The sequence below is a fragment of the Gobius niger genome, assembly GCF_951799975.1.
Source record: "Gobius niger genome assembly, chromosome: 16".
Lineage (NCBI taxonomy): Eukaryota > Metazoa > Chordata > Actinopteri > Gobiiformes > Gobiidae > Gobius > Gobius niger.
The window spans coordinates 10,208,393-10,232,635 of NC_136867.1; the positions used below are offsets into that span (position 1 = coordinate 10,208,393).

At 44.4% G+C, this 24,243-nt stretch overlaps 1 protein-coding gene across 7 annotated transcripts; it reads right to left on the reverse strand.

Moving 5' to 3' along the window:
- Nucleotides 1-444: 444 nt before the first annotated feature.
- On the reverse strand, nucleotides 445-23,359 carry eml1 (EMAP like 1). 7 transcript variants are annotated; one of them, XM_079574180.1, is made up of 24 exons: nucleotides 23,219-23,359; nucleotides 11,232-11,417; nucleotides 10,776-10,841; nucleotides 9,411-9,546; nucleotides 9,223-9,267; nucleotides 8,261-8,383; nucleotides 8,158-8,186; nucleotides 5,806-5,935; nucleotides 5,557-5,706; nucleotides 5,398-5,467; nucleotides 5,217-5,324; nucleotides 5,035-5,130; nucleotides 4,815-4,949; nucleotides 4,549-4,648; nucleotides 4,319-4,470; nucleotides 3,575-3,700; nucleotides 3,345-3,476; nucleotides 3,062-3,129; nucleotides 2,892-2,980; nucleotides 2,452-2,549; nucleotides 2,275-2,362; nucleotides 1,522-1,617; nucleotides 1,308-1,438; nucleotides 445-1,071 (listed from the first exon to the last, which is right to left on the reverse strand). In XM_079574180.1, the coding sequence occupies exons 1-24, from the start codon at nucleotides 23,244-23,246 to the stop codon at nucleotides 946-948; spliced, it is 2,508 nt and encodes an 835-aa protein (XP_079430306.1). In that variant the 5' UTR covers nucleotides 23,247-23,359; the 3' UTR covers nucleotides 445-945. The 7 variants fall into 7 exon arrangements, with proteins under 7 accessions (XP_079430306.1, XP_079430304.1, XP_079430303.1 ...); XM_079574178.1 differs by lacking the exon at nucleotides 23,219-23,359 and adding an exon at nucleotides 17,955-18,584 and having other exon boundaries at nucleotides 5,217-5,321; XM_079574177.1 differs by lacking the exon at nucleotides 23,219-23,359 and adding an exon at nucleotides 17,955-18,583.
- Nucleotides 23,360-24,243: the final 884 nt, after the last annotated feature.

A 24,243-nucleotide genomic window follows, 5' to 3' on the forward strand; every position in this document is an offset into this window, starting at 1 on the left:
TAATGAGCCGCATGAGTCAAAAAAGACAAATTTATTTCTTTAGAGTGTATTTATGAACCGCTGAATCTGATCAGGGCACTTTATGTGGGGTAGTGTTATTATTATGTTCAAGGTTATTTTCATGATTGAAGGGACAAACCAACACACTCAGCTCAAATATCTGTCTCGTTCCAAATTTTACCCTGCGCTTATACTGTACATTTAGAATCAAACTGGGGTTTATTGAAAAAAGAAGTATTCAAAGTTGGCAGGCACATTTTTGGACGATAACACGACATTGTATTTTACTATAATGTTAGTAATTTCATTTGTATACCTCCTAACTTGACATGACAATATAGATCCCTCCTGTAACAGTTTGTGTTTCTAATCAAAGAAGTTATTAGTCATATTGTTGAGTTGTAAATGAATTTTAGATATTAGAATATAGTATCCTGTAAGGTAATTTTCTTTTATCTTTTATCAGAGTCCATAGTTCAGTGCAAGGCTCGATATGGAAGCAAACACGTCTCTGAACACACATCAACAGTGGTCATGTGCTCAGTGACATCATGGGGACTACCACAGGCTGCTGTCAGACAACCCACCTGTGTATTAGTGCTTTCCTGAGTTAATAAATAAAAACACAAACATATTAGAAAATGACAAAAATATCCTTCCATGCACAATTCCGCCTAATACTTTGTTAAGTGGTTCTCAGAGGCCATAGCAATCTCCCAAAAGTTCACTTTTTGACATCTCCTGGAGCCTTTGGTGCTGCACGAGGCACTGGATGTGCATAGTTAAGTCCTGGAGAATACAGGCTACAGTATCACTCAGGGTGTAACCATATGTGAGAATAAAACAAATGTACAGGACTTTCAGGAACACATCTCCTCTGGTGTGGTAGCTCCACATGTGGAGCTCAGTGCGATCTCGACTGGTCCAGCTCATATAGTGCTTTTGTCAGACTATTCTCCACTGCATGATGCTCATGTCCTTGCCTCCGGTGGAAACCAAGCAGCTGTCGTCCAACAGGAAACTCACGTTGGTCACATGACTGCTATGGCCGCCATAAACATGACTGGGAGCCTGCAATCACAAAACAGATACTTGTAATAACCACACAGAGAAGGTATGTCTGTTACATATTTGTTTTCATTAATAATTCCATGTAGCAACAACAATGGGCTGGAACACTTAAAACATGAGTGAGAGAATTAACTCAAGGCAAGGTCAAGGCATCCATCTTCATGACAGAAGAGCGTTGAGCAGAATGTAGACTTAAGAATTCTCATAGAAAGATAGGTTTGCACTTAAAGCCGTACCCGGAACTGAGAGCAGGGGAAAGAGAAGAGGTGGACCTTTCCAAAGTCATCTCCCGTCACTAGCAGCTTGTTATCGCGGGAGGAGCACGAAGCGTTAATGTCGGTGCCATCTGAGCCGTCGGGCCACACTCCTGAGAGACAAGACGTCCATTAAATACCACAGTTTAGGCATCAAGACATACAAGAGTTAGGAAGTAAACTTTTAAACATTTACCAAACACATGGTAGCCCAGAGTGCACGTGTGGCTGGCCCATTCTATGTCCCTGGTGGTCTCTACACTCAACACCTGTTTGCACACAGACGGGATCCCTGCCAAGATACAAAAGAAGTCAAAATATCTCTTAAATGTAAAATTACAAGAACATCTAATTGCTTTAAAATATGGACATGGTCGCTCTTCACTTTACAGCACAGTAATAGAATGGTCATAATGATATAACAACTAGGAATAACACGCTGTAATGGGTTTTGTAGCCCTGTTTTCATATCAGTACCAAAACAGTAATAAGCACAACTTCCGGTAATTTATAGTCTTAATGCTGGATTGGGATTAATAATGTTATTGAGGGATGTGTTCTGTTTCTATTAGTAATTACAATGTTAATAGGCAAGGCAAGGCAAGTTATTTACACTGCGCATTTTGTACACAAGGCAACTCAATGCGCCTATTACACTTTTAGATGCCATACTATTACGGTTTGTTGTGCTCCTATGTAGGTTGTGGTGATCTAGTAGAGAGGGAAAGCCCATGTTTATCAGAGCTCACATTAAAGGCTGCTAGTTTGAAGATGTGTGTTGTGTGTTTATGTTTTAAATGTTTTTTTTTACATTCAGTCACAACGGGGTGGCACACAAAAGACTTGTCATATTAACTCACATATATATTTGAGCTTTCATATTAAAATGCATATTGAGATCAGCTAACAGTTTTACTTCTGCATTTACTGTACAAAAAAACATACTTACAGTATAATATTTCATAATCTCCTGAGTTGGAAACCAAGTACTGCGAGTCCACAGACCAGTCCAAGTGTGTGATGAAACTAGAGTGGCCCTGAATGAGGTAGAGACACAAGATGTTTATGCACCAAAGTTGTGTGAAGGTTGTAAGTCAATGTAATCGATCTCTTTGGGGCGGCTCACCGAACACTTGCCCACCCGGCTGTACTTCCGCCCCCTCTCCGACACGGCGTAAACGTAGATGTAGTTGTCGTGAGAACCGACAGCCAAAAAGTTTCCATCTACATCCGCACGACAGAGAGATATTATATAACATATTACATATCAATATTGTTATATTACTGTATAACAGCCTGTTTTCAATATATAGTATAGAGATAATGATCTAAAATTTGATTATGTCAAAGTCTCAGACGAAGGGCAAGGACCAGCTCTGGGAGTGGCACGGAAAGAAATCTTTGAACAGGAAATTGAGTTCTTCCCTTATCATTGTTGGTGACTGGTTCCACGAGCTTGACATATAAGACTTACGGCTTAAAGTCCTTCCAACAACAAGCTTTTTAAAATGTATTTGCAGATACGCCCAGTAATTACAGCGATATCAACTTCCTGCATCACCATACCTGGTCCATATTGCATGGTGGAGAGCTGCTCGTTCCCATCTGTGTGGACAGTCACTAAATCTTTGGATTCTGTGTCCAGCACCAGCCACCTGCACAGAGCAATACGGATCAACTTTCATACTCGAACACAGCTGTCGTACGGTTTTCATGTGGCCTACTACAGTCTTTACCTGCCGGTCTGGGTTCCAATGGCAACCACATCTCCTAAGGGGTGGAATCCTGCGGACTGCGCTGTATCCTAGCATGAGGAATGTGAATTAGTAATGTCTGTTTTAATGAGGATTGTATTATGCAAAAAAGGTACATAAGCTGTAAGAAAGGAAACAAAAACAAAAAAGATCTAAAACAAAACTGTTCCATTTAAGAGACTGTGACAAAAGTACAACTGAATAACATAAGATAAATTTACTAAAGAGTCTCCTTGCTTATGTCTAGGGGGCAGTAGGGACTCACCTCCAAGGTCTTGACCCACATGAGCTGATGGGAGCTGGAGTCCCACAGACACACCTGTCGGTCGTATCCACAGGTGAGGAAGTGTGGTTTGGAGGGGTGAGCTGCAAGGCCCCACAGTTCATCCATGTGACCCTGTGACAGTCAGGAAAACAGACTTAATATAATCAAAGCATACTTTACAAACGTATATCTCCGACAGCTCCTGTGCCATGTCTTCATTTATGTCGTACCTGAGTTATGGGAACAAACTCCCCATCCAGGCTGCCCTGTAGAATCAAGTTCTTAGTGGTGCCCATGAGGACAGTGTCGCCTCTGCCCTCAGCGATGGTCCGAATGGGGCCAAACACCTCCGGAACCTGAAGAGAAGGCAAGGCAAGGCAAGGCAAGGCAAGTTTATTTGTAGAGCACAATTCATACACAAGGCAATTCAAAGTGCTTCACAGTTGAAAACAAATAGAATCAATCAATCAAAGAAACATGAAAGTGTGAAACTAGTGTAGACACTGTTAGTACACTTTTACATCTTAACAAAGATCACATCTTTATCACAATCTCATACTTTGTTATTTAGAAAATGCAATATTGAACGAAAACAAAATATTTTTGCTTCCTGATCCTACATGTGAGCTACCATAAGCCCCTCCCACTGCCCTCATCTTGCTCCCCTTTGCTGCACAGCTGTTTCAATAAAGAGAATAAATAAAACACCACTCGACACGTGTGGCTGTAGGGAAGCTACAGAAGCTTAGCAAGAGGAAAGGAAAGCATTTTCTGGATATGTTATTAAACGTGATTACTCAAAGATGCGCGAGTGGCTCAAATCATAACTCCAGGTATGTTCTTGAAGAGAGAACAACATTGTAACATGGTAAAAGCTCTCAAAAATAAATTTTGCATTATACCTTCCTTTAACTACACCTTTAGTTAATTAAATCTTAACTCCACAAACTTCATTCCAACCATATTCTGCTCACCTCCACAGCTTGTATCTGCTGTAGACTACTGTCCCAGGACACCAGCCTGCGGTCCTTGCCTCCTGACACCAGTGTCCCATTCCGCAGCATACACAGAGCAAATATACTGCCCTCGTGCGCCCCGGGGATGACCTGGCTGATACGGTTAGTGCCTGAGGGTCACAGAGTACAGGCGGGACAGGGTTAAGACAGCAGTGACCACGATGTTGAGCTATCAAGGCGGCACACACCTTTGCCCCAGACCAGGATGTTTCCGCTGGAGTCCCCTGTGATGGTGTCGCCGTTCTCAGCAAATGTCACACACAGAACAAACTTGGGTTTTTCGTGTTTCTGTAACAACAAACAATTACGCAAAATTATTTTTATCCTTGCAACGCTCATTTTAAAATAGCATTGAGCTTGCTAATGCATTAATATGCTATATTTCTGGCCTGTCTGTGAAATGTTGTATGTCATGTGAACGCAACCAAATATAATTTCTGTCTGGTGGCCGTACCTCAAACAGCCCTTGCTTTTTGACCAGCATTCCCTTCTCCATGGTCCAAAAGTACAGGTGTGACTTCCCGCAGGTCACCACCACGTTACTGTCTGTGGGGTGGAAGTCTGTGGCAAATACGGAGTCATTGGAGCACTGCAGCAAGAGAGTAGGGACACAGATGAAAGATCAGCACAGCAATGGTTGGATATTCAGAGTTCCTGCTGGCCCGGGGGCTTACCTTGACCTCAGCCAACCGGACCTCCCTCTGCCACTCCCACACTGACAGGACATGGTCATTGGAGTCATCCACCGCACACAGACTGTTCCCTCCGTTCTACAGCACACGGCAGGAAGACTCATATTCATTTCATTTGTTCATGTTGTGAACCAAGGCACGGCATCAAAGTGTTGATTACTTACCGACTTTGAGAAAGCGAGGCAGACCAGACCGCGGTCAAAGAAGCCCGCCCCTAAAACGTGCAGCGTGTTGAGGCTGACAGAATCCCACACGCGCACATGAGGCAGCTGCTGCACACACACAGCAGGAGAACACAGGTCAGACAATCGGCCTCTTGGGGCAAAAAGTCAAACACAAACTCACTTTTCCGTCAGACGAGGTGCCTGCTACCTGCCCAGTGGCGATGGTTATTTTGTCGGGATGAACGGCCAGGCTGAGGACGTGATAAGAAAACATGTTACATATTAATTCATACTTGATTCCATCCAGTGTTACACAGTAAGGTTTTAAATGTTACAGTACCATTTGATATCGTCGGTGTGCCCGGTGTAGTGGCGCTGCAGCTGCTCGTCTACGTTGTACAGAACCACTACGGAGGCCATGAAGTACACCGTCTCACCGGTCGGCAGCAGGTACAGGTTTGAGCGACAGTCCCGACCCCGGTAACCATAGCTGCAGACCAGAGGTCAAGGCTCAAACTCGCTCTCAGCACAGACACCTGAACAGGTCATTCTTTCCACCTGGTACTGCAGTACATGGAGTAAAGGATACACCCAGTGCAGTTTGAGCCGGCTGGGGGGCAGCTCCCCTCGGGCCTCCAGGCTGTAGCCGTCCACCTGATCTTTGGGCATGTGCATGGTGACGGGACGGCCCTTCAAAAACATTTTCACATAACCCTCCTCTAGAAGACAGCACAGAGAAAGTCAAGACAAACACTGACAACAGACTGTGAGTGAGCGAGCGAGGGCTAAGGATTGGGCAGATGTCGGTGTGATGGATTAGTCGTGACAAGATGCATTTCGGACAGAATTTACAAACTGAAAGAAATCAGCTTAGACCACACTTTAATAATCTTGTCAAACAAAACCGCAGCAGAACACACACTCACTCTCACACACACACACACACATGCACACACAAAGCAAAGCAAAGTGAAGTGAAAACAATTCAAATGGCAAGGACAGAAATGAATAAACTTTGGCAAAAATGATTAAAAAAAAAGGTCAGAATTTCTACAGATTTCAAAGGCCTCATTTGGAGTTTTCAAACAGAAATAGTAGTGGGTATAGTTTCGGGCTCCACTGCATATCCGAAGTACTGGCCGATTTGCGTGGGCTGCAGTTCATTTATTTGAGGCTTTCCTGAGTAGTTACGGTCAACAGTTTTGTGGATGAACTGCAAATATGACAAAGCCCCAGTTCTTACGGAACGAGCTCAGTCAAACCTTGAAAACAGTTCTTCTGGAGGGCTGGAGAAAAGGAGCAGTGTGTTTGAAGCTACAGCAGCGGGGCCGGTGGCATGTTTGTGCTGTTGCCGCGGTGATGCAGCCCTGTGCCTTTAGCAGCAGCAGCTCTGTCACTCTGTGTAGTGCGTGAGTTAAACACTCGAGTGAGGGCACACACTAGAGCCCCCTGTCCCGTCTGCACTGCTCTCTGACCGGAGGAACCAGTCCGATCCAGTGCGCTGTGGTTCACAGATTTACATTAGCTAAAACAATACAGAAAGGGGGTCTTTTACCAAGCGTTTGCTCATGGATCAGCAGCAGATTCATTTGCACGTTTGATTCACGCAGCATCATTTATATATCTGATTTGTGGCCCAAATGCTATAATACAGACACTTTCAAATGGTAAATTTGGTGTATCATGCCCAAAAAAGCTATGTGCAATTTTCCAGCTTGCACTCACTATTTAGCACTAATCTTAATAAATGACCCCATAGTAAACAAGACACCCATGCAACAATTTGTTCATCTGCTGTCAGACACACTACTGGTGATTATATCTAACATACTAGTCAAGTCAAAATACCTTCATGAGCATGATTACAATTTTCATTTGTATATCTGAATTAGTTTATTATTATGAATGTACCATATTTCGCAGAATACCTTTTGATATTCTCTCTGGAACACTAGTGACTTGCTCTAAATCACGCTATCATCCTATACTTAAATAAACAAAACGTTTTAACAAAGGAACTGTAAAAAAAATCTGAAGAAAAGTTGTGAGACCAAATGGTAACAAAGTTCCTACTTCTACAAATTAAATGAAGGTACGCATGATAAAAAATATTGCCCATCTCTTTCATATAGAACACTAAATCATTACAGCTGTGTCCAGAGAGCAGTGCAGAGGGGTATCAGAGCAGGGGCTTTGGGCAGGGGGCCTACCTTTGCAGTGAGTCACACGGCGCGTCCCTTTGCAAAGGTCACAGAGAGAGACAGGTGAGGGCACTTCCTGCCTGTGCTAACACCTCATCCTGTCAGGTGCTTCTGCCCTGAGAGTGTGAACTGTCTGAACAAATGTGGCTCTGAGTGTCACAGCCAGGACCAACCATAAGAACTATCTCACATGAACCAACCTAGGTTAGACAGAGTATAGCTGGGAAAAGAATGAAGGATGTCTGACGACTATTGGAGATGGATTATGGTGATGACAGAATGTATAGCATATAACAGCATGAATAGATAGACTAATACAGATACTAATATAATAGGCTGGGTTCACTTCAGGTTGTGTCAATATTCAGATGGAAGGGAGGGGCTTATTCATGGGTTTTACATGATGTCACAAGATGCCACTATGAGGAATGTTGCAAGGGAGACTGGAAATAGTTGTGTCTACAACTATCCCGCATTTTATACGTTTTTGTACAATAGCGTAAGCCTACTAATTGCATTGTTCCTCTGAATAAAATACAATTATTTTGCCATGATAGGTTGCTATGGAATGGTCCTGAAAAACGTGTGAATAATCCATAAATGTATGCAATAATAAGGCAATTGAGCAGCACAATTAAAAATCCCTTAGCTAATGTGAACACAACCTATTACGACATGAGACTACACGGTCAATAGCGTCATCCTCAGATGTCCGGTGCTGGCTGATGGACAGTGCTTACCTGGGTTAAAGACTGGATCCTTCTGTTTGCTGTAAGGGAAGCACATGTGCTGAGTTTGTGGTCAGAGCTGCTTGTTTTACTGTGCTGTGGACATGAATGTTACCTGTCGCTCCTCTTTCCGCTGGAGCTGCTGCCTGTGGAACCGGCCCGTGTGCGTTTAGCGTCTCCGGAGTCCCTCCGGGTCAAAGAGCTGACGTGTTCGTTGGAGTTGGCCCGCCTCACAGTGCTGCGGATGCACGGCAGAGAAGGTTGGTCATAAAAGAGATTAGCAGCATGGAAAATGTCTCATTCAAGAGCTGGACATTTTAATGTCAATTTACTGACTATATTGATTATACTGGGTGACGCAATATCTTTATATAGCAAAATGACCCGACTGAACACATATTTGCTAACATAGCCTAAAATAAAAAAAATGCATGGTTACTTATAAACTTACAATGAAACATACGGAGTTGACATTGGTTTCGTGAAATATTGCAATAATATTCACGACAGTTATCAAATTTCACAATTGTGCAGCCCTGTTAGAAACTAAACAAACAATTTCTTGGAGTTAGCCATTACATGAACATAATAAAAGGCACTGATTATGTAGCGTCATTTTGTTGAAGCGTTCTGTCTGAGCGGGGCAGATGTGTTGGCAGCTGACAGTCTGTGAGCACAATGAAAAGCCCCCATCAGCAGTCTGTCCGGCTGTAATCCAGTGCCTTTCACACACACAGGAACGGCATGTCCAAGGCCCGGGCTGGAGCTGCTAATGTCACCGACTGATGCAGGTGGCAGGTAGCTGGAAGGCTGCCGGTTAAACCTCACAGTTTCAGTCGTGTACTGTACGTGTATAACTGTGTGAGAATGATTCAGTGACACACAGCACGGAATGCAAGATGAAGACGAAGCAAATTCCACAATTTAAGAAGAATCTTTATCCATTTTTGCCATATTTCTTTTGTAGTGAGCAACGATAGATTGGCACAGCAGAGGAGTAGATGTATGATGGGGGTCAATAACTGCATTAAAAGGTAATGAAGTTAGTTGATTAATAAACACACCAAGTGCTCTCACCTGGGGGACAGACCAAGAATTCTAGAGAGGTACAGAGAGGACAGGCTGGACACATCGACAGACACAAGAGTGAGTGGACAACACACAACATGCACCACAAAGGACCCAGGTTTGGCATCAGTATCAAAAATAGGATGATCACAAAGAACATTCATATAAATAGAATAAATAACCCTTGTACTCCTCACCTTTTAGTGCTCGGAGCGCTGGAGTCCTTCCTGCTCCCAGATCCAGACGGGGAGGGTAAACCGCTGCCTTTCTTTGGTAGGACCGTCCCGTTGTTTACAGTGGGCCTCACGGGAAGAGTGGCTATCATGGGCCGAGCTGAGGGCAGGAGACATGGGAAGCTTTTCATTTGGATACATTTTAGACCAATAATGTCTTGATAAGATGACTTTAAAATGTTAGTGGCCCTGGCCTCAGCAAAAAGCCGTTACTGTGGCTTTCCCAAACCGTCCAAAGACATGCAGGTGTCGGGTGATTTATGAACTTAGCGTAAAGTGAAGGGATGTGAGACTGAATGACATGTTTTTGTCTTTGCGTCCAGTTAAAGCAAGGGATTTTTTCCTATTTTTAAACTGTGAAAGGTAGTGGAGGTAAACTGTGAGCTGCAACACAACTCATTTCTAGCTCTCATGATCTCTCCCGCATCTCCCGATTCTTATATAAATCAATTATACACACCCGTTACAGCTTTAACATTAATAATAATGGCTTACACTTGTATTGCGCTTTACAAGCCTGTATTACCAAGTTTCTCAAAGCGCTACACTGTAGTCATTATACAGTCACTCCATACTCGGTGGTGATAAGCTACTGTTGTAGCCAAAGCTGCACTGGGGTAGACTGACGGAAGCGAGGCAACCAGTCGGAGCCATCCGCTCCTTCGACCACTACCAACCACTCACTCACTCACTCACTCTCACTCACTCACTCACTCCATTCACCCAGGCTTCCTCTGTTCCCAAACAGTCTCCCATCCAAGTACCAGCCAGGCCCTTCCCTGCTTAGCTTCTGAGATCTGACGGGATCGGGCAGAGCAAAGACTGCGAAGCATAAATAGACGGATTTATAAAATACTCTATGGCAAAAAATAAGTTACTCTACTCTATAACCACAAAATACTATTAGTCAGTGGGTGAAAACAGTAAGTAGGTGTGAAAACAGGGGAGAGACCTTCTGCAAACTGTCCAATCTGAAAGGCAAACTCATGACGCTGAGGTTGGCAAAGTTTCTGTTATATGTTCAGCAGCTTAAACCCCTGTGCTATTGTGCAACAAACCTGATTGTAACTCACAAACCATCTAGAATAAATTCTCCTAACCTGAGTTGAAATATGTACATGAGGCAATGAAGCTGTGCCAGCAGCATCCTGTTTGTCCTCAATAGAAGCACATGGAAACAGCAGCTGATGAATACGTTTCCCGTCTCAGGAACATGAACGTAGAATGGGGGCCATGCATGACTCGCAGTGCATATTAAGAACCACATGATCCAACGATGGTGCAGGCGGTGGGCGGCTGGACAGTGCTCACATCGGGCCGAAGTCCTACCTGTCCTACCCACACTGCTGTCTGCCGAGGGGGACTTTCTCATCGCTGTAGCCTCTGAACGTTGTGCTGACGCATAACGGCACAACCAGAGGTGAGGACATGACAGGAAGAAAAGACAAGACAGTTCCTACGAGCTAAGAAAGCCTCAGAGCAGTGTTAACTTTTACAAGAAATGTAGTCAAATGAGTATTTCTAGAATCCGTAGTTGAACCCTGACCCTTGTTCCTTGGATGGAGTTGGTGTACGGAATAGTTTTGTGCTTTTTGATTGCAAAGGAATAACTTCAATTCAAGCGATTTTATGAGATAGCTATCTAGGTCTGACAATGATTAAATCCAGGCTCAAAAAGGTTCTATTGTTCATATGCCAAGAGATCGTACTTTGTACTCTTGACTTGAAGATTAGGTCATTTTTGCTAATTTTACAGCTTATTACAACATAGTAAGCTTGTGTTACCTTTGGTGGGGCCCCGGCGCGGCCCCAAGGCCTGCTGCTCCTCAGACATGTTGAGCCTGCGCACCACGTCGGCCAGAGCGGACTTGAGCAGCTGAATCTCATCCTCCTGCATCTGCACCCTCTGCTCCAGCGAGGCGATGCGGTCAGTCACCTCCATGCTGCTGCTGCAGGCCGACGCGCTGTCATCTGCACACAGGACACAAGACACAGGGTTCTCACACGCAGGCATTTGGGTCAAAGCCGATTGTGTAACTGAAATCTAAGATTAAACGCAATTTGAATGTTAACGGGCAGTTGCAAAGTCCAGGTTCAGTCCAGGTTTGTTTTAAGATGGCACCGTCAGAGCTCACCTGATGAGACGGGGGTGAGACAGAGCCTGGTTGTGTCCATGTCCACATAAAGCTTTTATTATCCCTGGATCATCTGCTGTAGGTCTGCTCCGGCACCGAGACAGCACAATACTATCAGCTGCTCAGCACAAAGACTGCTGTCACGGCCTCACTACAGCTACAACAACAACAACCACACCCCCGGGCCGGACAGTAAAGCCTTACAAATAACCGTAAAGATTTGGAAAAGTCTAAGTTAACCAGTAGTCATGGTGGTGATATATCCTTCTGAAACTTTTCCTGCAGATTACTGAAGCAAACGAATGAAAAAACATATTGAGAGCTTATTTGTTATAACAATAGAAGGTAAAGAAGATCGTGTCTCCATAGCGTCCTATTGTGTATAAAAGCTGCCGACCCTGTAGTTCATACCTCTATAAACATGTTCTGAAATGTATGCGGTTCTTGGAGTCGTTTGGGGAAAATAAGAACATTTCTTGTCTGGAAATGATTCTCTCAGACAAAGATCGATACAGCGGAGAGAACAGGAGACCGCCTGGTTTGGTTTATGCCGGCACTTGCCAGCAGCTACATAATTAATGACAGCAATCATAATGGCACACTTCCATTAGCCTGTCTGAAAGCACTCTGGGTAAATCTACTCATCTGCGATCCACAAGTTTAAAGTTTAATGAGCACTTTTTCATTCTGGGCAGCAATCCCATCTTTTGTAATTCCATGTAAGTATCGATTAAGACAGAGACAGTTTAGACACCCTAACCAGAATGTGTAAAGTTTGCATGGCTGTATTGAAAGAACAGGCAGAATTTGATGGCATGTTTCCTCTCTCTCCCTCTCCAAACATCAAAGTGAGTTCATCTCTGTGGGGAGCAGAGGAAAGGCGCAGACGGAACAACCTGTCACAACATTCAAACTGTGCTGTTGTTCTGAGGCAGAGAAGGCGCTGTGCGAGTACTTTTAGCACGCTGCAAAGTAAGCACCATGGAAACATCATAATGATCAATCTGAGTCAAGAAAGTCTAAAACAAACTGGGCTACTACATCGGGCAGGTCTTCCATCAAAGAGCACAGCGGCCGAGTCAAACCCTCCATTTAAGCTACAGTGTCATCTCCAACACATCGAACAGTTTAGCACTGTCAGTGTCTCCACTTCAGCTCCAACACAGAACTCACTGTCAGGCCTTTGTGCTCTACGAAACAGAGGGGAGCAAGAGCAAGACCCACTGTGTGCTGTTATGAAGACACTTTTTCCGTTTGGAAAGAATGACCCAAGTGTGGGACAGTTGCTGCTCTCTGTGGGGTAGGAATTAAGATTAATATGATCCAGATTTGAGTATGGAGGCAAAAACATCACCTTACATTATTACATTTATAGATAGTTTACAAATTTGATACCAGTATGGTGTCAAAAAAATCCTTTTAGGTGCTACTACCTGTGTTGCTACTAACTGGTACCAGAAAATATGATGTCTGGAAGGTACTAAGACAGCACTACAGAAAGTTACTTGGTTGTTTCAGCTAAAAAAAAAAGATAAATACCTTAAAAAAATAGTCTTTCATTCGCTCTGTTTTTTGGTTCTAGATGACACATAATTTAGTATAGGGATAAAGTATTGTACTGTCAAAATGTCAGTGTATGTGGCAGAAATTGTTATCTCAAATTTATCCAACAGTAGAAGTCAATCGTGCCTTTCACATCTCCTTTGGGCTTCAAGACAAATTCAACGTGCAGTTGGTCAGGTCTAGGTTCAGCAACACACATGTTCCCAAAGAATGAGATCAGCTGACAACCTGAACATCCTCAATGACCAGATTATTCCACCAATGGATTTGTTCTTCCCTGATGGCACGGGTATATTCCAAGATGACAAAGCCAGGATTCATCGGGCTCACATTGTGACAGCGTGGTTCAGGGAGCATGAGGCATCTTTTTTCACACATGGATTGACCACCATAGAGTCCAGATCTTAACCCCCATTGAGGATCTTTGAGATATGCTGGAAAAGGCTTTGCACAGTGGTCCAACTCTTCCCATCATCAATACAAGATCTTGGTGGAAATATATCTTTTGAAATTTGAGAAGCTTTGAGAATGCTAGAACGAATATGTGCTGTTATCAAAGCTGAAGCAGGAACAACCAAATATTAGAGCGTTTTCCCTTTTTTTTTTTTTTCAGGCACAATCACAATTCTAATCACAACACGTGTCCAAAAAAAAAATCATTCAGCTAAACAAGCCACCAAAGCTTTGCAATCACGCCCTCTTCCACTTCACTTTCCCCTTTCAGACCCCCTGATGGGGAAGGTGGATCGATGGTGACGCAGCCCCCTGACCCTGACAGGAGCAGGACCCTCGCCTCCGCAGCTGGGCCCACCGTGATGGATCTATTTTTAATGTGCTTCTGGTGGGATTCTCCTCTCTCCTCCATCTGTCTCATGCACGCGACCGGGGTTACACACGCATCGCGGCAGGGCTTTCCCCATCGGCGCCGGCGGCCAATCAGAGCGCTCTGGGGTTCGCTTCCCCCAGGGGCCACGAACTGGTTAATGTTAGCGACACCACACAATTAAGGAGAGGACACGGGTGGCAGAGTCGAGGGGCGGGCTGGCATTAGCATAAACATATGGAGCAGCTCGGGTCATTATTAAATATGTATCGCGTGTGTTCATGGTGATACATGCCAGAGTGTGCACGGTGGCCAACATTACGCATTATTCTGGCTTTTGAACATCGATAGTATTTCATGTTTTCACTTTGAAATCTGAAAAAGGGCTTGAAGTTCAAATGACCACCAACAAAAACTATGAAGCACACCTGGGATGACTAAGGATTTACATAAAACTCAAAACGTTGCAGGTAAAGGTTATTCCGCAAGCTTTTAACAAGACAAGCTTTGAAAAGAAGGCCATTTGAGCACTGAAATTTGTAGTGGCAGCGATGTGGCACGCATTTCAAAGATGTAGGCTCATAGTATGTACCTCTGTCAGTCAGGCTTCTTCTTAAAAAAAAATCCAAATCCATATTGAAAGGCCAAGTTTAGCATAATATGGGCCTGCATTGTCAACTGAGCAAAAGCGGTGATGATAAATTAAATTGAGTAAAGTTAATTCATCGATATTTAAGTAGGTGTATTAAGCAGTTTAGTTGTTAAGTTGGTGACACCCTTCAGTGAATCCTAACATGCTTCATTTAAAAAGCGTCATGGTCAAACATCAGTGAACTTGAAAGGCTAAAAATAATGGCACTGCACCCTCATCGATGACATCACTGAGCAGAGGCACAGGAGTGAGACATCCTGCCGCAGAGGGGAGCTCCGTCACTGGGGTCATTCCGGGATATTTTTACACCTCAAAAACGTCCTGTGCATGGGCTCCAAAGGCTCTGAATGTGACCCTGACTTGCACATGCGGACCCAGTGCCTACACATGTTTAGTGTGCTATTTAACATGGCTGAGTGTTTTAGTGGGTCAGGGCCGGTTGGGGGAAGTGTGCCTGAAGACGAGCCCTCCCTCGCTGCAGAAGATCGCGACAGCACCATTCACTGTTTTCCAAACTAGCTCCATCTTAGCGCCACATTAAGGGGCTGACGGAGGGAATGGTGGAGCTGACCAATTTTGCAATGAACTCAAAGTGATTCAGAACATGCATGAGGCCTAACTATTATGATAGCGGGGTTCTTTTTTTCTGTAGATTAGGAGTTCTCAAACGTATTAAACAAAATACTACCTCATAAAAACGACCTTCCCGGTACCTAGATCAAGATTAAATCAGGACTAAACCGGGTTAAAAAAGGATCGATGTCTAAAACAGAAAAGCATAAAGGCATTGCTAAAGCACAAATGAAATTAAAATGAATACCAGCAGTGGGAACTGTACCACGACTTCAGAAAAGCTGCTACAGTTCATTGTAAATATCTAAATCAATACTCTCTGAATCTCCGAAACATATCCTTTGTTTCTAAACAAGTCTAACAGGCGCTGCAGAGTCTACGGTCTTCGACACAAACAAAAACTTAAAGAACACAAAAGAACAAGAGCATTGTGGGCAGGATTAAGCTCAAGTGATGCAGGTTTATCCGTGCCTGGGTCCTGGGACTTCCTCAAAGAGAATTCTCACCCTCTTCATTTAGGGAAAGAGCGTTATCTGCAGCTATCTTACAGAAATAACTGCAACCTTTGTGATTTGCAAACAGTAACCATTCTTTTGTTATTAATCCCATTGCAATGCATCAACTCTATACTGTATTCCTCCTGTATGAGACAGCAGAGCAAACAGCAGTCTGCAGGTGAAGTGACCTACATCTGTGAGGCAGACTGCTCCAGCACAGCCGCTCCCCTGGCCCTGGACACAGCAGAACCTCCTCCTCCTCCTGCTGCTGCTCTTGCGAAATACTGTTGAGGGTTTCCAGGAACGCCATAGATTGGACTTTTCTTATTTCCCTGTGATAGATATAAGGGTGTGTGGGGTCTCATGAAACAAGGTGGGTTCTGCGCAGAGTGTCCTGGCAGAGCAGATTACCAAAGCTTTCTCATCCTTTTCTTTGGCCGGGGTGAGAAAACGTGTGGCTGCTTTAAACCACTAATCCCATATCACGTGCCAACATCACTGTGCCGGAGACGAGACATGAAGAGACTGTAAGGCCAAAGGAGGCCGGGTTAAGATGTGCAAACTCAGAGGTTTACTGTGCCAGTGTCACAGTAACAAAAATGCTCACTCCGATGAGCTCATATTGCACAAGGCTGAACCAACACAGCATCAGCCTGAGGTCACGGCCAATCACCAAATAAATGTGGTTATCAGGGTGTGTGAGAGAGATAACTGAATGAGAGGGATCCTAAATGAGATTCTCCTCCCGGACAGAGGCACTTACTTCCTGCAGCTGCTTTGGGACTACAGACAGGCAGTGATATCATGCAGCCTTATCCATTAGGTTTACATTTTCAAGTTATTCTTCAGTTGCATCTAAGCAGTCACCTACGCTGTCATGGCTCAAATCTAATCTGAGGAAATTCCACGTTCAGCCAGAGGCTAGACTTTGTATTCCACCTGCGGATGTGGCAGGTGTGTGATGTAATGCAGCCTGTTTTTCCGGTCCAGTCTGTGTCACGAAGCTCAACACTAAAACCCGGAGAAATTAGAGAAGCATGAGGAAGATAAGACAGCTTCAGTGTATGTTATGGTCACAGATGATTAGTGCTATGTCTAAGTTTCAGACTTGGGACATCTCATGCCACATTATTGATCCCATTCATGTTTTGTATAGCCATCATTAATTGTGATTTGATTTTTCTATTTAATTCAGTTGTAATTGATTGTGGGGCTCGCACAGCCATAGGCCCTTGTAATGAACAATAACAGAAGATCCCCTCAAACCAGAGCGTAGCTGGTTCCTGTCACAACAATATGTGCATGGTTTTGACAGGAAGGGCACTTGATGTTAATGTATTCATTATGCAACTAGTCTGCTGCGGCAACTGATTACAGGATAAGCCCAATGACAAAACCTTGGCCACATCATGCTTTGGTAAATGCTTGAGTAATAGTCCCTCCTGGTCGCACAGTTAAGTGGATATATTGATTTAACCATTGCCTCATGAACAGTGCACTTTACCGTTCACTTCTTCAGGTGGTGCTAAGAGTCCTCTTCATTTAAATTAGAGAGAAGTTAGTGGTGCTTTTAAAACTGTATCCCAGTTAAGTCCTGATTTGATCTTGATCTCGACCCGCTGCTACTTGGAAGGTCAAATATTCCATGAGTACCACAGTATCACACTGTTAAACACTGTTATACCGATGATGACAGTGGCTGAATACAGGCTGGCCTCAGACACAGGTTTTGTGGAGGATAATCCCCTTTGTGTGGGGGTGCTCTATCCACAGGACCGTCCCATATGCATCCACTAACGGGTTTGTGATTGAAAGTAAATAAGAACTCGATGACATAAACCAGAGCCTGAAGTCATGTCAGCCTGTCTCCAGCTTCACATGAGCAGCCCGAGGCCAACCACAGCCAACACAAACCCCCAGCCCCCTTTTAAGCAGGCTAACACCCATGTCTACGGCTGGTGACGAGTCCACACAGCAACCACGCCAAGAGTGCCCCAAGAGGCATCACTAATCCCCTGCCCTGACACAATGTCCTCAGCAACATTTGGAGTGTTGTGATCATGAAAGAATGTGACTGTGTTTTATATCCTTTCTTTGTGGCTACAATTTGCTACTTTTTTATTAATGGGCGAGCTTTGAAGCCCTCTGGCAAGCACTCTCAAGAGGGGCAAACAATAGACCTACAGGCTAAATAACGCAGTAGAGTCTTTTCTTTCGGGTCATACGTGTGAGGGGATGGGTCAGAGAGGAGAGTCAGTGCGTTACCGTTGCAGAACTGGAGCAGGGACGAGGTGTCGTAGAGGCTGCTGTAGCTGGAGAAGCCGTCTTCCATGCTGCTGCTGCTGCTGCTGCTGCTGCTGCTGCTGCTGCTCCCGGCGGTCCACGCTCCTCCCGCTGCCTGGTTCTCCTCCCCGGTGACTGCTCGGTTCCGTTTGTTTACCGCGCACTCGGCGTTGGCTCCATCCAGGCTCCTGGCTCAATCACCATGACAACCCATTCACTGCCATTCTGTCAAGTAAACTCCAACCTCCCTCCGCGCCCTTTCGCTTTTGCGCCACAGAGAAAAATGAACAGAAACTGCTGCGGTGGTGGAGAGGATGATGTCCAGGGCGAATCCGAAGTTGGTCTCCTCCTCCAGGTCTTGTCTTCTTCTTCTTCTTGCCCGCGTTGGTCCGGGAGACAGCTGGGATGGGGTGGAGGGAGGGGGTCGATGATCCTCTGTTAGAAAGCAGCGTTAATGCCTCCCGTCTGAGCCGCCGTCAACGTCACGTAGGCCAGCCTGCTCGCCACGGCGCGGTGTTTACATGCGTGCGCGCGGGTGGATGTGCGCAGATAAAGCCGGGGACTGCCCTGCCTTTGCCCTGTCACGGTCCCGGCTGGAGGGCGGGGCCTGTGGTGTAGACTCCGCCCCCCTGTTCTCAAGGGGGTGTCTTTAACCAAATCGGACCAAAAACCAAAACAAAACTGCAGACTTTTGGAAAAGCTTGGGTCACGCTCCACGCTTTCTCTAAATCATATAGTTTTTAATTTGCCAACACAACTCCGTCCATGTGAAGTAGCCTATACTTTGTGCTGACAGTGTCCTTCCATCCAGTTGTACAGAAGCAAATATCAGAGCTTTTTATGCAGTAGGATTACTTCTGTGGAGCTAAATATTCCTCAGACCAAAGGCATAGCCAGGGCTGAGCCTCAGTACCGTTATAGTATGGGGGTCTTATCTGTATCCTGCAGACCCCCCCAGGACCAGAGTGGGAAACAGAGGGGGGGCTGGGTTCCTCCATGCTGGTGAATTGGTGCCCACCGACATGACAGCAGCACACATTGCCAGGAGCAGGAATCGTACCACCAACCCGTCTGTCTGTGGGTCTCCAAGTTGAGCAGAAGTGTAAAAATAAGCAGGTCTTTGTGTTCCAAGAAAACATTCCCTCAAATCTCACAGTGCAGGCGTTGTTTTGTTAAATCACAAGATTATGAGCCCAGGGGAGTTGACCTTTAGCCCGTTCAAAGGAGAGTTTATTTTCATATTTGTAAAACCTCCCTGTAATAGCGTAGTAGTTGCACTTTTCTCCACAGTCTCTCTTTTGTTCTGATGAAGATGCTGTTGGGAAAATGGCGCGGCTCGAGGAGCAGCCAGCCCGTAAACATCCTTTGTGAGATGAATGTATTGTTTTGTCTGAAGATCTGCAGATTATTGGTAATCTCATTCTGCGACAGATTTGGTGTAGATTAGGGGCAGCTCAGTTTTGGGGGAGAGTATGGTGTGTATAGTGTTCTCTGCTGGGCCACTCCAGGGGCCATCCACCTCAGTGGAGCTGCATGAGGAAGAATAGTGTTTCCTCTACATTAAATTGGTGTTGGTTGGTTGGTCAGTGAGGACAATTGTTCCAAACCTTGTTGTGCTGCTTTTGCCTGCTTGTTGTTTTATTTTTTTTTGCTTTTATTCGCCACATATTATAAAATTATTTGAAAAAGTGATGTAAAATGCTTCAAAACCGTTAAAAATATTATATGACAAATTATTCTGGTGCCACCCCAGCAAAACCAAGAGCCACCCCCAGGCCACCTCGGAAAAAGAAAAGTCTGGACAGTCCACTGCATGTGAAAAGAAAGAACTAGTCTGCATGTCCCACCCACAGACAGGACAGGAGCCAATTAATCAGGGCAGGATTTGGGGATTTTATTGATTTAATTTTATTTTTTTTACCATGCATGTACAAAAACCATCACTGTTCAAGCACCTTCAGGGCAGACATGGTGACTTAGCATGAATTGAGTTTCCCTTCTTTCCCATAACCTTGCTGTGCTTCTCAAAAAATGACATCACACAGTGATATCAGCCTCCATGTGCAACCACCTGCCTTCTCCGCATAGCACCACCATCCTCTCCTTCTCTTTATGACATGCCGCTTCAATCAATGTACTCAGTTCTTCCAATCTGAAAATGTAATAGTGATGTCATCAAAGTAATAATACGCAAACAAAAATTCACAAGCCAATGAACAGAAAACAGGTCAATCCATGGCTCCATCTGGGCTGTAATCCCACTCTCTGTTGTTAATGTTAAAAAAAAAAAATGAGGTTAACTTAAGTGTAATGTATTCCATCCAGTCACCCATTATTACAGCCAAAAATAATAGCAGCACTTTCTCTCTTTCATATCTTTTCTTTGGCGTCTCTGCTGCGTCCTTGATTCTGAAATGTCACCAGACTTACACTACGCTCTACAGATACGGCAAGAGTGCGGAAAAGCAGATCCCAGAGCATGTTCTCCAGATGAATCATGAGGAGGAAGTGTGACCCAGTTCTGCAGAGGAACGGCCCACCGTGTTAACATGATTCAAGTGTGTACCCACAGAAAGATAATCCGTAAATTATCATGGCTGCTTCTGCACTGAGTCGACTGTATCCCGAGGGCTGTATGGGGTGTCGATCCATGCTTTGAGGCGGTACTGCAGCCTCCGGTGTCCGACTGTCCGTGTATACAAGCTTCTGTCACCATACTAGTTTTTTAGAAAGAAACAGCTGCGGCAGAAAAGCCTGAGATGATGACGTTATGACTCCAAAAAGTGGGTCACAGTCATGCTCCCCCGCCTCCACAGAGAGCTTTAACCAAACATTCCTCACTCAATATCACACCGGGAAGAGGATACCATTCAAGACAATTCTGGGGAAGATGTGCTTCAACTATGCCGAGTGGGGAGGAGAGGTTTAGGTTGTTGTTTTTTTTGTTGGATAATCAAGATTCAGCTCTCTGTGTTTATTTTGTCCAGGAGCATTAACGTCAGAGAGAAGATTGAAATATGAACTGCTAGACACAAAAATATGAAAGTACAGCAGATCCTTTAACTACCGCTACACTGGAGTAACTTACACCAAGGCTCCACTTCAGTGCAAGCAAGACACACCCTGATCCCTCTCTGCTCACTTCACAATCAATACCGGTCCAAACTAAACGGAAACGCAGCCGCACATCCTTCTGCTCCAGCTGCACTCACACCAGCTACATGTTCAGTCTCAACACAGAGGAGTTTAGTTCATAAAGTCTCACTTCCATCCAAAGTCTGCTCCTGCCTACTCATCCCTGCAAGTCCGCCATTGTTTTCCCTTAAAAGACCAGTCTGATGATGAAACTGCAATGACTTTTTAGGTCCCAGTGTCTAAGCTGCATTATGCACAATAACACTGCCACCTATGGGAATAACAGCGCAAACACATGATGAAAAATGAAAGAAGTGCCTGAAAATATTCACCACATTAAGTTTTTTTTGTTAGTAAAATGTTCAAAGTCCGATCATGGTTTAGTTAGTATCAATCAGAGACAAAAAAAACAATAACATTTTTAACACAATAAGCTCAATTGTAAGTGTTAGTGCTAAGCTTGAAAAAGTGCTTGTTTGCACATCTTTGTATATTGCCTTCATATACACGTCTGCATGTTTACTGTATGGAAATCTTGCACCTGATCCTACATATTAATTGATTATTGCTGTGTGCCCATTTGTCTTTGTGCGTGTTTTTCTGCTTGGTCGTGCCAAAGGCCGTGCCAAAGCGATTTCCCTTGTGGATCAATAAAGTCACTAAATTACCCAATTGTAAATCTTTAAAAGGCGTTTGTGCAGCGATTAGGGAGTAATGTTTGGCAACGCTCAACATCACGACCACAGCCAGCGTGCTCATTGCTGAAGGTGCCCAGACGGAACGATTTAAAGAAGTAGGAGCTTTACTTAGCACAAACCTTTGCCGTCCCTGTGATTGTTGGTGGTTCATGACACATTCGTTCGCACCACTGCCACATAGCCGGAAGGTCCAAGGTTATATTCCTGGACCGGTGAGGCCTTTCTGAGTGGAGACTGCATGCTCTCCCTGGAAAGAGATTCTGACTCTCAGTGGGGTTTACCTGGTTGAATATACGTAATTTTAGAACTTTCTAGGCGCTGTAGAGCAAAGCCCACCTTGGCCAAAGCCATGGAAACTTTCAAAAGCGGCCAGTGCTCCTTCCCCTCCTTCTCCATCCCACACAGCTCTTATCAAAGCCCCAATCAGCCCAGGCTTTCTGCATTATTTCATTGGACGTGGGAGGGAAAACAAAACAAAACAAATCACTGCACATTGCCTTATATGGTCTCGAAATCCTGTCTGTGGTGGCGTGCTTCCAGGCTAAGTGTCCCAGGCATGACCATACTGAGATCTGTCCAATATGTCCATCCAGCAAAACCATAACATTCACGCTAAAACCATACAACACACTGGATTCCAAGTCACGCATGTATATTCTATAAACCTGCTGGACTTGATCAGACATGAAGACCAAACAAAGACACAAGCAAAAGTGAAGCATGACTAAATCTAAAGCCAAGGCTCAACCATGTCGAAACCAGATCTCGATGAGGGATAAACCAGGCCTAAGCCAGTTCAAATGCAGGCTAAACTTGGTACAAATTAGGTCAATACTGCACTGATTCCGATATTGCCATGGAAACACTCAATCCATCGGTCTCAGGGGATGATAATAATTAGGACTGTTTTATAATTCAAAACATTGCACTCTCTCTTTCTTGTCAATGCTCCAAAATGCGAGAATATTGTAGGAAAACAAGTCATAAACCAGGACTTAGCAGGGAAAGCATGAGCAGCAGAGTTCTTCGAAACCAGGAAGAAAGAACCAAGGATGAGCCAACTTTAAAGGCACTAAATGTATTTTTTTTTTTCTTATATATATATAGAAATTGAACAACATTGGTTTTGTCCTTCAGTGCATGGTAAAGTAGACATTGTGGGTGGAAAAGGTGCAACTAATTTAATGCCTTAATAATCAATTGTTGTCGTTTCCACTACAATGACAGTATTGTTTCCTGAAAGTAGTGATATGTGCTTTAAAAATTGGACCACAGCTTAAAATTAACACGCTTCTCTAATATTTGTAAAAAATAATTAAATAAATAAATAAAAAGTCAGGTACAGCTCCTTTAAGTTAGCTCCGAGTGAAATCATGGAGTGTGGCAGTTCGGTATGCAGAGGCAAAGTCTTACCCACATTTGGGCCCTCACAGTCGGACATATCCCAGCAGGACAGCGGGTCAGGTGCAGCTTCGCTCTTCTGTCGGTGGGTGCTTGTCTAAATAACGTCTTTCCTAACTCTTAAGTCTATAGGAGTCACTTGCACATCGGACATGCCCTCGTGACTCGGTGCACAGAGCAGTGGACGTGCACGGTGCCACTCAAAACGGACCGCTCGGTTCTATTGGGCACTAAATATAAAACTCCCGTCACATTAGCCCGTGGGTTCGACCCGGGGTTAATTTTCATAGGCCTGCAACATGAGGGACTGATGGGAAAGCGTCGGCCACTAGGACACCAGCACGTGTCCCATTAAAAACCGCAGACAGTGGGACAGGCACATTTTTAGATCGTAAAATGAGAACCGGAGGGAAGTCTCGCTCAGTCCAATCCAGTCCCATCCGCTAGAGGGTGCCAGAGTCGCACACAGAGAAGCGCACTCTAAACCAAACCTAAGCACACCTTGAATATCTAACTAAATAGATGGGGGAAAGTTTGATTTTGTTTTAGTATTTGTTTGAACTTGTCATTAATGATTTGGCTACATATGGTCAACGCAGTGATTTTTGGGAGGCATTAAAGATTCGGAGAACTGCTTTTTGTTAATGTCTTGAACCTCTTTTCAGTGCAGTCACGCTTTGATGGTGAAATACTTGCACACCTGTCTTGGGGCTGGCTGACGAAATACGTGGCTGCCGATGTGTGCCAGTGGCCCATGGATGAACGTAATCTCACGCAGCGGCCCCACTGACCATACAGCTGACCAGTCCCCGTCGACATTCACTACGGATGGCTGATTAAGGTAGTTGTCATCAAAAGCTGTAATAAGAATAACAACTGACTATCAATCAGAAGTAAAATGCTAAACACAGGAAGGTCAAATTGAAAAATATCACCTTTAAGGCCCTATACCTGATTTCTCGTTTACAACAATGAAAGAGGGGGCAAGTGTATTCAATTGTAAGTTGTGCAAAGTCATTCTTACCTTTCCTTACACA

Excerpts from the sequence above, each read along its gene's own strand:
- eml1 (XM_079574177.1), bottom strand. The coding sequence starts at position 18,021 with ATGGAAGACGGCTTCTCCAGCTACAGCAGCCTCTACGACACCTCGTCC. Across the intron at positions 4,471-4,548 it reads CATCCTGGTCTGGGGCAAAG|GCACTAACCGTATCAGCCAG; the intron begins GTGTGTGCCGCC and ends TGTGACCCTCAG. Across the intron at positions 1,072-1,307 it reads TCCCCTGCTCTCAGTTCCGG|GCTCCCAGTCATGTTTATGG; the intron begins GTACGGCTTTAA and ends TTGTGATTGCAG.